The sequence below is a fragment of the Microtus pennsylvanicus genome, chromosome 10, assembly GCF_037038515.1.
Source record: "Microtus pennsylvanicus isolate mMicPen1 chromosome 10, mMicPen1.hap1, whole genome shotgun sequence".
Taxonomy (NCBI): domain Eukaryota; kingdom Metazoa; phylum Chordata; class Mammalia; order Rodentia; family Cricetidae; genus Microtus; species Microtus pennsylvanicus.
Window position 1 is genome coordinate 35,502,714 of NC_134588.1, and position 16,382 is coordinate 35,519,095.

Here is a 16,382-nt window from a genome sequence, read left to right on the forward strand (position 1 = left end):
GAAAACGCATATGTTAAAAGTCAAATTCCACTTTCCACCATTTTTTAATATTCACTAATCAATAAGAAGTTGTCAGATGAATGAGAATTAGGTTTTTTTTAAAAAAAATGTGAATTCATTGAATAATTTATTACAGTTTTGACATAGGGAATGAAGTTGCTGTATAAGGCTTCAAGGTGTTGTTATTTGGAGCACAAAATTCCACTTAACACATGGTATATCCACATGAAAAGATTTGAGATGAGAAAAATTTTAAATTCAGACTTAATTAGCTTTTTTTACTATATTCATAGTATCTGTATGGTGTGTGTGTGCTATCTTAAATTTATAAACATAACATGCTCAGTATGCATGTAAATTTTATGTTATCTATTATTTCAGATTTGATCCCTTAGTATTAGACAATCAATTTGTATGTATTTTCCCTTGGCAAAGACTATTTTTATTGCTCTCAAAACACCTAAATTTCTGATAGTTCTTCGTCTAGGGTCAAGGCTCTATGCAATTCTGCCCTCCCATGTTAATATGACTTTTGGTGATATCCTTGCTTAGAAATGACTTAGGCAGCCATATTTACTAGATTTCATGGGGGTCACTTTTCTGACTTTTCTATCTATCAACAACATAAAGAAAAAGAAGGTATTTGTTATCCGACAGTCACTTTTCCATCAACTTTGAATCCCTACCTTGTACCTTGATAAATTTGTTATTCTCTCTGTAACTTAGACTCCTACTAAAAAATTGTTAAGTGCCTGTGGATATTGTAAATAAATCTTCCCTTAAAAATGGGGGAAAACATATCAAGAAATAGATCATTAATATAGTTTTATTCAAAATATTCCCAAAGAAGTAAAATATGAATAAACCTAACAAAAAAGGCAAAAGGCTTATAGAATGAAAAATTTAAGCATCTGAGAAAAAATGTAGAGAAAGACACTAAGAAATGGAAAGACATTCCATGCCCATGGTTTGCTAAAAATGATATTGTAAAAATTACCATTCTGCAAAAAAATCTATTTATACATTCAATGCAAATCATAAGAATTACAAAAATAATTTAGGGCTTTTAATTTATTTGTTAAAATTGATATGCAAGGTTTGTACTCATCTAATAGGGTGCAAACTGCAATGCAATTGTGTATACTGTGTATAATGACCAAATCATGGTAATCTACATGTCCATATTCTCCATTATCATTCCCATGGATTGTGAAACTTCATATTTTTCTTCATCTTTGTAACAATACAGAGAATGTGTTTGGCCAACACTAGAGACAAAGATGAGTTAGTAATCCTTTAAAAATTTAAGCATTGATGAGGAAAAGGACAAACCAGTTGATTAACTCAAGGGAACATGGATGGTAACCATCATTGTAGTGATGAGGGGAGCAGGCCTGCTTTTTGTTCCGCCCTGCTCCCCCAATACTAGCTTTATATCTGAAATAACAACACACAAATTGTATTCTTTTAAACAGTGCTTGGCCCATTATATGTAGCCTCTTCTTGGCTAACTCTCACATCTTGATTAACCCATTTCTAATAATCTGTGTAGCTTAAAGGGAAAGATTCTAGCCTACATCTGTCTCAGGTCGAAGAACCATGGCGACTGATTCACTTCTCTTCTTCCTAGCATTCTGTTTGGTCTACTCCACCTATCTAAATCCTGCCCTATCAAAAAGCCAAGGCAGTTTCTTTATTAACCAATGAAAGTAACAAATAGACAGATGACCCTTCTCCATCACATCATTAGTAGTTGGGCCCAACAAACAGCTACTTTTGTCTTTGCTCTTCTTCAAACTTCTTAGCACAATTATAAGAAGGACTTTTATAAAATTTAAGTGCATACTTTTGCACGTGTGTAAAATCCCCAGTGGCTGCCTAGTCATTTCAAGCAAATGTCACATGTATTGACTGCTGTTTTCTACATGAGCACCCTCCTTTGTCATCTGTCTTCTACACATCTTTCTTCATCAACTCAGAATAATTGAGTTTTTTGCTTTTGTTTAGCCATATTGGGCAATCCTATGGTTAGGGGAAGGACCTGTTACTCTTGCTGTCATACATGGATTTCTTCAGGAAAGCTACAAACAATCTTCTTCATTTATATTTTTGTGAACCCTTGGACTTTCAGTATTGGAGTTCTTGGGTCATCCTACAGACACTGAAATTACCCGTTGAAAACGTAGGCTCCTTTTCCCTTCGTTTTTCTCCTTAAAGCTTTCTTCTCCTGTTTATTCTTAGTAGGCTGTAACTACTCCCTCCATTTTGTTAATTATTATAGCATTCAATCTAAAATCTTCTTTGTACTCAGTCACTGCTTTGTGAGACTTTTTTATTGCTATTAGTATTTGATGAAATTTCCACATATTCTTTCAAATAAAAGGCCCAAGTTTCATGAAGAAAAGTCTACATCTTTACAATAATTGAAAAGCAAATGTTCTTGGTTACTTTTTACAAGATATTAAAGAAGTCATGAAGATAAGGACTCCTAATGATAAGGTGCTTCCGGAGAGGGGAAGTAAGGTTATGAAGTAGCAAGATGAGAAACACTTCATGAAGGATTTTTGTTGAATCTGGCCTGGGCTGAGTCCCATCGCTTTTGCTCTCTTCCTCAGTACCACATTGTGTTCCCATTTCAGCTTGTGAATTAGGTTTTTGATTCTCTTGAAGGGATTTTAGTACATTTGCATAACAGCTCTCTGACACTGAGATCATTTTGTATCTCAAATAAGCCATGATGAATTGCCAGCCTGTTCTCTGATATTGCTGGACCTTCAGTAGGCTTTGATGTTTGCCAAATACAATTTTGCCAAATTGTTCTTTGGTCCATGGATAATTTGGTTTGCCAAAAAGAATTCTTTCTCCACAAGGAATCATCATTCTTAATATATTTACTATCATTGTTTCTATGACAAAATATCTGAGAGAAACAACTTAGAGGAATAAAAAGAATTATTTCACACACAGGTTCAGAGAGATCTCAGTCTGTCTACAGCATAGTTTATATGTGCAATAGTAGCATGAAACAGAAGGTTTTTAATCAGCTATGGTTTTTTTATGATTTTTGTATGAATTGAATTTCCAAAGCCTCGGAATTAGGTAGAACATTTTAGAGCTAAAGAAACCATAAGTTTTATTCTTAATGTATATGTCTTCTTTATTTAAGCACCATTAGCATCCCTCTTGTATACCATCTTATTCTACTTTTAATTGGTATTACACATTGTCAAAGAGTGAGTGGTCTATATACAAGAAAACTTTATTTTTCACATTTCAGGTGTTCAGAAGTCTAAAATTTAGGTTTTGACTTGTCAGTCCTGAACTACAGCTTCTGAATTGCAGATTTCTTACTCTGGGCTGTATTCTTGTGTAGTAGAATGAACAGGCTAGCTCTTCAGAACTGATGATGGCTCTAATTCACTCTGGTATTTACTGTTATTGCCTACCATACCCAAAGGCCTTACATACAAATACTAGCCTATGAATGAAAGCAATACATGAATTAAAGGGTTATAAATATCATATCTATTTCTGGACCCTTTTTTAAAAGAGTATTTCTCAAATATATAGCAGGAATTCTAATTTTTTTAATCATTAAAACCCTGAGTCAGATATGGGGGTAAATGCTAAAAGATGAGAGAAGCCGAAAAGCCAACCACTTGTTCTTACCTCAGCAGAATCCTCAGACAGAATGGGTGATCGTGTTTCTCTCTAGGAATCCTCAGACTGAATGCCTTGAGCTACTGTTTCCTCCAGATTTATATTTCACTCTCTGCCCAGCCATATTCCTTCCCATATTCACCTCCATTGTACTGGGATTAAAGATCTGACTGCTTTGTTTTTCTGATCTTTCAGTTTTCACCCCCTAATATATGACTCTAGGTTTTTATTATTAAGACCAATTAAAATCATACTACATCAATATCTGTCTTTTCTTGAGGCATACATAACATGAGAAGAGTATTGATTATTAAATTGGCAAAAGTTAACATTACATACTTTTGCAAACTCAAATTGATATCATGAAAAAAAAATTAAACATGAATCAAATTCAGTATCTATAAGAGTCAAGGTGTATCATAAAGAAAATTTTGCCTTATGACAGAGACAATGAATCAAGTTCTGCACACTGGACTTGGGTGCAGCATTTCCACAAACTGAAGTGATTCACATCTTTGAATCATGGTTCCATTGCCAGAATAAATATTTCTGACATTGAGTCTTCTAAAATTTTACTATCTACCTACTCACTAATCATCATTTTCATGTTATATGTGGAACTAAATTTAATTTAGTGTGATGTCATTAATCTGAACTCAGAACCCAAAGTAATATCTCCTCTAATTGTGTTGACTGGTTCTTGGCCTTAGAGATTGACTTTCCAGCCAATGGCATCATTGACCCACATTCATTGTCTTTTCCTCTTCGTGTATGTGTGTGTGCTTATGTTGCAGAGAAGGTCAGCAGTCACCAGAACAATGGCAGAAGATGTATGGGAGGTGCTCTGGAAATGAAGTCTATCACATCGTTTTAGAAGAAAGTACTTTTTTTGCTGAATATGAAGGGAAGAGTTTTACCTATGCTTCTTTTCATGCACACAAAAAGTATGTTTCTGTTTTCAGTGGAGAATTAACTCATCAGTCAATCAGATCATATATAAATTATTTTCCAAAGATCAACCCATATTGGTGCTCATGAGTTTCTAGCATTTTGACTTTTTAGCATCAATTTTGTTACATTTAAACTATGAACATTTAGTATCTACAAGTCAAGTTTACCAAGAGAAAACTATCTAAGTGATGTCTACTCTACTACATCTGTGACCCACATAACATCCTGGGCAGTTAAGAATTAACAACCATAAAACATTAAATCTTTTTACATAAATGGAATTTAAAATGTTGTGTGTGTGTATATATTTAATATATAATATGTATTTTGTTATATATATATAGTTATATATGTGTGTATGTATTTACAGTAACAGAAACAGATGAAGAACAAAGTTAGAAAGAAAAAAAAATCACATTTTCCCCCTTTGACCTTTTGATTCTTGGTCTCATGTAGTTTAGGCTGCCCTCAATATCACTATGTGCACAAGCCTAATCATGGTTACTGATTTTCAACTTTTGCTTCTGAAACAACACACAATTATCCAAAAGTAAATAAATAATAATTTGATTATAACCTTTCCATTGTCCAAAAGGAATGTTAAATACATATATACACTTTCTAGCTTAGTCAGGATGATTTGTTTTTCCTCTCCTTTATTGACAAAATTAATTTTTAAGGAATACAAAAGTATATCAAAAATTATCTATATTAAAGTAATTAAATGTAATTTATTTGGGTACTTTGTAGTAATATATTCCCTTAACTAATATATAGTGTACTCACTTTAATTCTCAGTGGCTTTATTGATACATATTTGGCTAATACATATATTTCCAATTTTACTCACTCAATGAGGTTTTAAGATGAATTTTGAAAGTTTGCACATCACCAAAGAGAAATAAGAAATATTTTAACAATATATTACTTTCAACATGTTTAATTTTTTCTCCTGAACATGTACAACCATTGGCGACTATTTTAAATATTTCTTTCTAAAGCTGAATATATGAGAGGTTGTAGAAACGATAGTAAGGGTGATTAAGAGACATCATTTTCTTTTCACATGGCATTTTATAAAAGTCTCCCTTATTCCAATAGATTGTAAATATTTTGAAAAAGGTAAGAAATATTATTCATTATTTTGACATTAGTAGTTATCCTAAAAATATAAAACACAATTACCTTTATTATATGACCAGCATTCTAATATTTTATATTCTCCTTTATATTTTTGTCATTTAAATGTATATATATATATATAGTATAATTCTTATGACAAATTGAATTGATTTTGTCATTAAAAATAAGATTATCAAATGGTAGAATTCTCTCCTGCCTCTTAGTTCTGTTATTTGATGTTGTTACTGTGTTCTAATAGATTATATTCGATTAATTTTCTTATAAATGTAAGCAGTTAAAACAACATAAAGATAATTTTTTCCCCAAATGTAATTCTTAAACTCTTATATTCTTCTTTTAAATTAAGGTTTGGTGTCTGCTTGATTGGTGTTAGGAGGGAGGATAATAAAAACATTTTGCTGAATCCAGGTCCTCGATACATTATGAATGCTTCAGATATATGTTTTTATATTAATATTACCAAAGAAGAAAATTCAGCATTTAAGAACCAAGACCAGCAGAGAAAGAGCAATGTGTCAAGGTCATTTTATCATGGTCCTTCAAGGTTGCCTGTCCACAGCATCATCGCCAGCATGGGTCAGTACATGCTTGCTGAAATTGCCTTTAGTTTATATGTTTTAAAAGATTATAAATACACATCTATATTAATAAAGGTTTATAGTTTCAAAACTTCCTTGTGTATTGTAAACTATGCATGATTATATAACATAGAAGTAAATTTCTAAACTGTTGGTGTAGCAACAATGCATGTTACTGGCAGTTAGTCTCTTGACAGTCAATTCCAGAATTACTACTCTGAGGAATAATATTAATTACATACTGTTTGGCCTATTATCTCAGGATTGTTATTAACTAGCTCTTGCAACTCAAATTAACCAATTTTTATTACTCTACATTTTACCACAAGTCTAGTGGCTTGTTACTTCACACCTTGCTTCCCCGGTGGCTCTTCCCAGCATCTCCTGACTTTGCCTTCATTCTCCCTCTATCTCTGTTTGGATTTTCTGTGTAGTTATACTCTGCCCTGGCATAGATCGAGGAAGCTTCTTTATTGACCAAGGTTAATAAAACATATTCACAGCATACAGAGGCGTATCCCACATCAGATGCAAGATTAACAAAGACTGTTCAATAATTACTTTGTTTTACTAATTTTAAATGCTTTCCTTGTATGTTTTTCTTGTTAATTGTCTATACAATAGCTGATTGGAAATATTCCCGATGTTTTCTGTTTTGTTTTATTTTTTTCAAGACTCACTTCATCTTACTCTCATCATTTATTTTGGCATTTATTACAAAATAATGAAGTAATATAAAGCCATTCAATATGAAATTAATTACATTTTTCCACTAAACCACAAGTGAACAAATAACTGTATAATCCCTTGCTTAAGAAATATATGCCATTCTTTTTATGTAAAATTTACGTACATTGTCTTCATTTGCTCAGTGAATTCTCTTGATTCTCTCTTTTGGGGTATTGAACTTGAATTTGGTTTGCCCTTATTATTATTTTTAAGTCTACCACTATCCTAAATCACAGGCTGCTATTGCTACATCCTGCCATCCTTACACAACACAATACATACATATATGCTATTGAGCTTCATCATTTTACTCCCCTACAAAATCCTCAAAAGAGTTGGCTTCTGCTTTTAAAATTGCATATCCCTTGTGTCTGTCTTTACCCCTGATTTTTTTCTACCTCAAAAACTCAAGTTATCTCTTTATGCAAAAGAGAAAGACCTCAAAACGAACAAAACATTTGTAAGAGTAAAAGATGGTGCAAAGAAAGTCTTGTTTTTACACTCCTAACTGCTTTTACAGATCTCTCTTGTGGATTATAAATTTACCATGCTCTTTCTCTGGGCCCAGACTGCTGGTAGATATCAGTATTTGCAAGATAACTGAAGATAAACAGAACGGAGCATGTTTTTTAATATGTTTTCTTCTTAGGAAAGAAAACAACTAGGCATTTGTAGGTGATGTACAGTCATATATATTGGTGATGAGGTTATGTAAGTATTCCTTTGAAAGTGAGAGGATTTAATACACAATGTATTTCTATGAAGACACGTATGTGTATTATCTTCTAATTGATAATAAGTGAGGGAGAGTTTTGATATGTTGGCATGAAGCTGTGTCTCAATCTGCTTTTGACAGAGTCCTTAAAAAAATCCTGGCATGCCATTTTTTCTTTCTTTCTGTTTTCTTTCTGAGGTACTAGCATACTGCACGATCATCTATAATGGTAAACGTAGTAGATGTGCACTCGCTTCTACAACTTTAAGATAATAACATACTAGATAGCTTTTCTTTGCATCAATAAATTGATTTGATAAAATTTGAATCCCTCAAAGCCAAACAAAAGAAAAAAATTCATTCCTTCTTAAAAAAAAATCCTACATCTCCTCTCTTTCTCTTGGATGTGGTTTTAGTAGCCACCACCATTATCTTTGCCCAAACACTTCAGTAACTCTGGCTGGACTTCCTATAATGACTTCACAGAAGACCAAACCTCTTAAATACCTTACTGCTTCTCGTATTTCCACACTTGGATCCAAGCTCGAGTCTCCCAAAGCTAGAAATGAAACAAATAATTATTTGAGGCAGGGTCTTATTGGGTATCTTTGAAACTTACTAGTTAGATAAGACTGCCCTTGCACTTACAGAGATCAACCTGCATATGCCTCCTGACTATTGACATTAAAAGTTTGTGTTACTATGTCTAACTGACCCCCCATATATGTTGTGATATATACATTTATGGATACACTATTTCTTACCCAGTGAAATTTTTAACTGAAAAAGAATCAAGTTTTCAGCGTTAATAGCTATTAGTTAGGCCGGCAGACAGGCAAGCAGACACAGATAGGCAGACACACAGCCACCCTAATAATGTGATAACATTTCCTTTATTTTAACCACCAAGTGATAATTATGACATAGCTACTAGAAATGTCCTAATGGATTTTCATGTTTTGTTGTTTTAGGTACCGTGGCTATAGACTTGCAAGACACAAGTTGTAGGGCAGCAAGTGGCCCTACCCTGGCTCTTCCTTCAGAAGGAAGCAAAGAATTAAGAAGACCTAGTATTGCTCCTGTTTTAGAGGTTGCAGATTCATCATCAATTCAAACATGTGATCTTTTAAGTGACCAATCAGAAGATGAAACTACACCAGATGAAGAAACCTCTTCAAATTTAGAGTAGGTTTGATTTTCTAAGTTTTTGTTTGTCTGCTTTTGTTTTTGCTAACACGTTTTAGTTTAATTTTTGAAGAATATCCTACACGGATACATTATTCACATCATTCCCATGTTAACATTCACCCTCCATCTCCTTCAGTATATTCCCACTTCCCCCTCAATCTCTTCATTAATGAATGAATGACATCTTCATTAATAATTATTTTTCCATATATAAACATGTATATATAAAAACATTCTGTGGAGTCTACTTAGTGTTGCTTATATATTCATGTGTTTATTGTTGACTACTTTGGATTGGATAACATACCAGATGGCTCATCATTGGAGAAGACTCATTCTCATGTCGCCAGTTGCCTATAGTTTCTTATCAAGGGATAAACTTTAAAATTAAGGAAGGGAATATTTTTGTTTCCTTCTGGATGATCCAGAATCATTGCTCAAATAGTTCTCTATTAATCATTTTCTCACTACAGAGTATTATAAGACATTGATTTTCTGCCTTCAATATAAACTTCCAGCCCTATTTTTCCTAAATTATCTTTAACTTAATGTAAAAATATACAATTTTGTTTGTGAGTAATATAAGTTGCATTTTCAAAGTTGTATTTTATTCTACTGCACTTATATCTTTAATTTCTTTCATTCACATCCATTTTGAAGTTTACATTTCTCACTATTGTGAAAAAATCCAAAGTAACCTAAGTACAGAAAGGTCTATTTTGGGTCACAGTTTGAGATCACATTTGATCATGACAGAGAAGGCCTGGTGACAACAGATGGCTGTTCACATGGTGCACTCAGGAGCAGAGATGGGTGGAATGCTGGTGCCTATCTGATGTTCTCCTTTTTGTTAAGTGTAGGACCTCAGCCTCTGAGATAATACTGCCTACATTCACAGTGAGTCTGGTCATATCAGTTAAACTTCTTTGGAATCATCTTCACCTATAAACATATTTTCTAGATGATTTTTAAGTCTGTCAAGTTCAAAGCAAAATTAAACCATCATTAAGTGCAGAAGTTTATCAAATGACATACTAACATGAAATGTTTTCTCATTTCACCATTTAGAATTCCTTTTATATTTGGAGGCTAGAAATAATTTAAATTTACAAATGAAAGACATATTCTTCCTTCATTAAACTTCCATTCTCTTACAGTATCTACCTGTATAGAAGTCAGCATATTTAAGCCTGTCATACATGTTAACACGTGCTATTCTCTGCATTATGTTACCATTGGAAAGCTGAAAGAACAGTGGTCTACAATATTGACCTGCTATCTCAAAAGATTTATTCCATCCCAGTTTTGTCTTATGATGCTTGTTTACAAACTAATAGTGTGACTTCAATTTATTTGTAAATTGTTTGTTGCCACCTCCTTGCATTATATAAAGCCTAATTAAAACGATGGAGAAAAGTGCTCCTTTGATGTTTAGTACTGAGCAACCAATGGCATTAGTCCCTACAAGTGTTGTCATTGTGACAAGGTGTACCAGGACAGTCATCGCTGATCAGGTCTCAGTCTCACTCTCACATTTGTGGTCATAAAAATTCATTTCACGCTTTATTGAACTGAAAATGAGCTGTCTTTGAAACTCAGAAAAATAAACTTGAAATTCATCCACAATTTCTATTTGTTTCATACAATGTCAATATACATGAAGACAAAGTCTTGTCTCAAAGTATTCTGTGGTCCAAATGCTCAAGTACATTTGGAAAATATAGGATGAGAAACAAGCAGACTGGGCACCATCCCTGCTGGCAACCATTCTTATGGGAAATGTTTTAAACTGTTAATTAAATACTTTTTCTTAGATTTCTAGATCATGGAGAGGTAAAAGAACTGTTTTATAAGAAAATCAAAGAGATATGAAAGTAACAGTGATAACTGCAGCTTCTAAATTTATAAAATGTGCACAATTTAATGTGCAAAAAACCCAGCATCTAGAAAGTACTATCAACAAGGCCTTAACTTTATATCACAGGAAACGTTACCAAAAATCAAGAGCCTCCCTTTTGAATGAGAAAATGTTGCTTCAAGTAATTTTCTTTTATTTGCTAATTAACTTTTATGCTTCTGCCCTTTAGAAGTTCCATGTTCTACACTGGTGTAGCCAAAATGTGCAGGTGGCTGATTTGAAAAGTCAGTAAACAAACTAAATGTCTCTGATAATATTTTAAGAACAATTCCAGGAAAACCCCTGTTTTTCACTAATTAACTTACTTTTTCTCCTTTAGTAATGTGTGCATGGCTAATGAATATCGATACAGCAAAACATTATAATGCAGTCTGCCTTAAGTATACTTTGTAAGGCATAACATTGCTATTTGTTATGGATACATGTTTATGTCTTCAAGAATGATGATTGAGAAATGTTTTCTGAAAGGAAATGACAATTGTGTATCTATGTTTCTTGTTGCAGTTGCTCATTTCTCTAGCTGAATCAAACACAAAAACCCCATTATTCAGGTCAACCTGAGTGTTAATGGCTGTGGTCCACTGATGCTGGTTTCATTGAACAACAATATCTGTGGTTCATTGCTGCTGATCCCAGTAACCAACAAGGGCTGTGGTTCATTGATGATGATTTCATTAGTCGAGAATTCAAACCATATAGTTTTTACATGACAGGAAATACTTTCTCAACTATTTAAAAATATATATCACAAAACTTTATATTGAGTCATATTTAATCATAATTTACTTCACATTTTGAAGATCATGTGATTTTCTTAATAAGCTAGAAGCATAGGCTTTTAATTCTAATGTAATCAAACAGAAGATCAGGGTCATATCTGCGGGGTCTAGCTCTCCATGAAATCTCCAGGAGTAACATCTTATATTGCTTTCCAGATATGCCAAGGGCTACCCACCTTACTCTCCATACATAGGAAGTTCACCTACTTTTTGTCACCTGCTTCAAGAAAAAGTGCCCTTCTGCTGCTTAAGATTAGACAAGGTAATGGTTACTTGTTGGTGCTATTCTCTCCAAAAATAAAATTATACCATGAACTATTGAACACATTTAAATACATTTATACAATTTGTTCAAAATACTTCATTGAAAGTATAAATATGATAAAGTGTATTACTTATAAACATGATAAATACTTAAAAACATATAAAGTACATTACATATAATCATGATATCATAAAATGGTTAATTTTGCTTTTATCCTCTCAAACAACTTTATCCATCTATTTAAGTAGCCAACTTGTGTTATTTTATTAAAGGAAAGACAGAGGCATAAAAACTGTTAAATTACTTTTGGTTACTATTTAGTTACAATTTGTGTTTGGTAGCATATTAAATCTATGTGTTTTTTTAAATCTGTTGATTAAATGAGACAAGTACATTTGTGACTAGGTGGAAGCTGATGTATGTGTCTTGCCTCATATCTCATTCCCACATTTTTCAAATAGTTCTCTCTTCCTGCCTGAAGGCTTTAAAGAATTTACTCAAACAGAAAAGTCTGAGAATGTGATCATTTTTCTCTTTTTCTTTGATTTTGTTCTCCTGAGTAATGAGGAAAAGGCTAAAGTGAAACATAATATACCTTAAAGAGATTCAAACATATCTTGACTCCTAATCAGGGATTTTTTTCATTTATTCTTTTGGTTAAAATTATAATTGCAGCACCCATTCATGTTCTGGACAACTTAAGAAAGCCACAATGACGTGCAGCTTTCTTATTTGTAAAATGAACATAATTTTAATGCTATAGTGTTCTTAGAAGGGTTATGTTAGTCATTAAATTTAATTTAAGATAGTTAATTATTGAATTGTGTTTCAATTCATTTTAATATGCTTGCTGTTTTCTCAGTTACAAATGTTGTTTTTTGCTACTTTTGAAGAAGACTGAAAGAATATTTGTGAGCTCTAAACTTCATCTATTTCAAGTTGGCCAGTGCTTCTTTCTCTTTCTCATAAGTATTCCATATAGCTCCATTTTCATTGGGAATTCTATTTCTCAGGCCCTTAGTATTTTGATGTCCTCTTTTTTAACTTTTATTTTTGAAACATTTGCTGTTACAGGTAATCTCTGTTGTGTTTTGCTAAATAAGACTTCTTCCAAGATTACAGTTTCCTAAGTCATGTTCAAATATAGTACTTTTGATGGTTTCCTTCAAGAAGATTCTTGACATATATCTTAGGTACTTTGATGCCTGAATTCACTTCGTGGTGCTTATATATATAGAGAGAGAGTCGGGAAGCATCAGGAAACCAAAAGAGTAAACGTGAATTATCTTCAAGCGACTAATCTAATTCTCATTGTAAGACTCAGCTCTTCAAAAGAAAAGATATCGCCCCAGTAGAGGACCTTTAAAAGCAGTATATTAATGGCTTTTTGCTACATTAATAAAGAAAAATATGTAGTTTTATTGATTCATGCCTATAGAGGAGATTATTTTGCTGTCTTATTAACATTAGACTTGTATATAGGGTCTGCTCTGAAAATGGAAGTTTACTTTGGGATGATGGGGTGGCATTAACCAGTTGGCTCCACTGTGTCTGTGAAGTGTGTGGATTGGAATGGCATTATCATTCTGTCCCAGTGCCAAAGTGTTTCAACACTAACTTCGGATTGTCTCTTTGGATTTTCTTAATGACTGTGTCCCTTCTATATCTTCATGAGCCATAAAGTTCTCTTACCTGTGATATTTCATGGGTGTTGCAGTTCTAACCTTTCTAAGCCTTCACTCATCGGTATTCTTCAATCCCTTTCTTGGTGACCTTATCTATTTCTTTATATGGCTGTAGATTCTGAATATCAGAACTATAAAAATCTCTACCCAGTATCTTATGAGGACTTATTGCTTCTCTTCTTTACCATTCTCTTGCTTTAGATATTTTTTCTCTACTTACTAGATCATTTTCATACAGCCTTATTTTCAACTTTTGAAATTTCTGCAAGTGAGATTTGGTGGTTGACAATTTTTTTCATTATGTCTTCCCTTGGATGCCTTTCATCTTTATTCTAGACGGATGGTGAGCTTGGTGTCTACCTTTGCAATAGCTTCTTTCTTCCATGCCTCTATCCTTCTGACTACTATAAATATCCATCATTCTTATTGTTATCTTTTGTAGCTAATCACTCTTTTTTTCATGGATAATTAATGTCCCATAGTCATGGCTGGCCTCTGCTTTCTTAATAATGTGTGGGAATATGTGACTTTGTTTATTCATTTGGATTAGCATTCACTGATTCTTTGAGGCTTTCTGCTTTGTTCACTCCTAGAAAATTCTCAGTCAATATTTATTTGAATAAGGTTTCTTTCTGACTGTGATTTCTATTTCAGCTTGTAGCTTTTATTTTTGCTTTGTATTTGCATCTGGGTTGCTATTTCATCTCTGTTCTGTAATTGAGTTTTTCAACTACATTAAATAAGTTATTTAATTTTTTTTCACTATTGGGAATTGAGCTTGGTGTTTCACCCATACTCAGAATGTGCTTTACCACTGACTGACCTGTATCTTCAACTCTGAATTAACTTTTGAGTTATATTGTTCAACACGAGAGAATATATAAAATTAAATATAAGATATTTAAACAACTGTTTTGAATATTAACTAGGATTTTGTTGATTCTTTAAGTGCCTTTTTCTTATTTCTTTAAACATATTCCACAATATTTTGTGACTCTTGTAGCATCAAAATCTGAAATCTTTATAGATATAATTGTTTTCTTATTTTTATTCACACATGGTGCTTCATTTCCACCATATAAAAATAATTTTATTAAAGACTAATGCAATGGATACTTTATAGTTAAAGAACACACAAAGAAGCAAATAATACTGACTCAGATAAATGAAAAGTTTATGTAGAGACATTAAAATGATGAAGAAAAAATCTAATAAGTCCGTTAATACACAGATAATTTAGATTGAAAATTGTCTTGATTTAGTAATGTTAATTAATTTCTTCTGAGTCTAACTTTTTAGAAATTAAATTAGTTTTCTAACAATTTTGTGCTCACTTCAGCTCTGTAGTGAGTTCTGATCAAGTGTTGTGCTTTGCTTTGTATGTATTGCTTTTTACTCTTTAACCCGGGTATGGACTTAAACAGTTCAGTTTTCATCTTTTCTAGTTTTCTGTTTTATTTCCTTTTTTATTTCATAACTTTAAGTAGCTAGTAATGGGACTATCCCTGAGGCTTTTTAGCATCAAGGTATTTTCAAAATGGGAGTCACATGTCAGTGCTGTATCAAAATAGATGCTGAGTGACTGTACTGAAGCAACTTTTAGCTCGCAGTGCGAGCAGGACACGCCTCGTCCACTTTCAGCATCAGGTGTATCCTACCTCTCCTTTTCATTATTCATCACTGTTTGCCCACATCAAGCTGGAGAACTAGGTAAAGACAAATGTAACTGTGCTCCAATCTGATAGAAAACTACTTAGATAAAATTTACATAACCATAGATCCTAAATTCTTTGACCCAATTTTAGTGGAGTGTAAAAATGGCATTTCTTTGTATAATTTTTCTTCCCTAGAGTTGCCAGCATAACTACTATGAGGACGCAAAAGCCTATGGATTCAAAAATAAACTAATTATAGTTGCAGCTGAAACAGCTGGAAATGGATTATATAATTTTATTGTACCTCTCAGGGCATATTATAGACCAAAGAAAGAATTAAATCCCATAGTTCTGCTATTGGATAACCCGTAAGTATATTTTAAGATACACAGACAGATATTTTAATTTTACTGTACATTAAAATAATTTACTTAAATTTACTGATACTACTTTAAATCAGATACATTATGGTACAGAATTCGTTGGGAGATAGAGTATATGCTATGATGGAAAACATTATTGATTATAGTATGTTTCATCAATACTACTCAAATATCATTGAGTTGGAAACTTTTATTTGAAATGAATATGCAAATGGTCATCTACTCACTGTACCAGTTGAAAGTAGCCATTGAAATATCTTTTGCAAATTTCTTCAATTTAAACAACAGGCATGGAAGACACCTGTCAAAATTGTACAGTTTTGTTCTTTAACCATAAATTATCAGAAAAGCATTTATTGATCTACCTTTATATGTTATAGCTTAGAATGTCACTGTGTATTTTACTTATGATGATGTTCATATACAATAACAAAAAACCAGTTGTGCAGCATCACCTCTGTATATCTATAAACTTTTTGATTGGATTACTTTTTAAAATATGACTACTTAAGCATTTAGAAAATCCTACAGATGAATACATAAGTCCCTGAATGAAATGGTCAAAATGATTTTATTTTAAAGTTACAGTGCCCTTCACAAATTGGTTGTCATGAGCACAGTGTTAGCAGATATTAAAGTATATGAAAGCAAACACCAGGAGCTTGACAATCAGTGTGTAGTATGGCCATAACAATAGAAGAATTGTCAAGCTCCTTCCCAGTGTTTTCAATAC

The 16,382-nt window shown here is 32.7% G+C and overlaps 1 protein-coding gene across 3 annotated transcripts in view; it reads left to right on the forward strand.

Moving 5' to 3' along the window:
• The window catches only part of Kcnt2 (potassium sodium-activated channel subfamily T member 2), a 353,892-nt gene that overhangs the window by 265,236 nt on the left and 72,274 nt on the right, over positions 1–16,382 (forward strand). For all 3 annotated transcript variants that reach the window (XM_075988160.1, XM_075988159.1, XM_075988161.1), the window contains 5 exons: positions 4,455–4,604; positions 6,101–6,330; positions 8,748–8,961; positions 11,818–11,923; positions 15,462–15,634. In XM_075988160.1, coding sequence (XP_075844275.1) covers positions 4,455–4,604; positions 6,101–6,330; positions 8,748–8,961; positions 11,818–11,923; positions 15,462–15,634 — 873 coding nt within the window. The remainder of the gene's footprint in view (positions 1–4,454; positions 4,605–6,100; positions 6,331–8,747; positions 8,962–11,817; positions 11,924–15,461; positions 15,635–16,382) is intronic.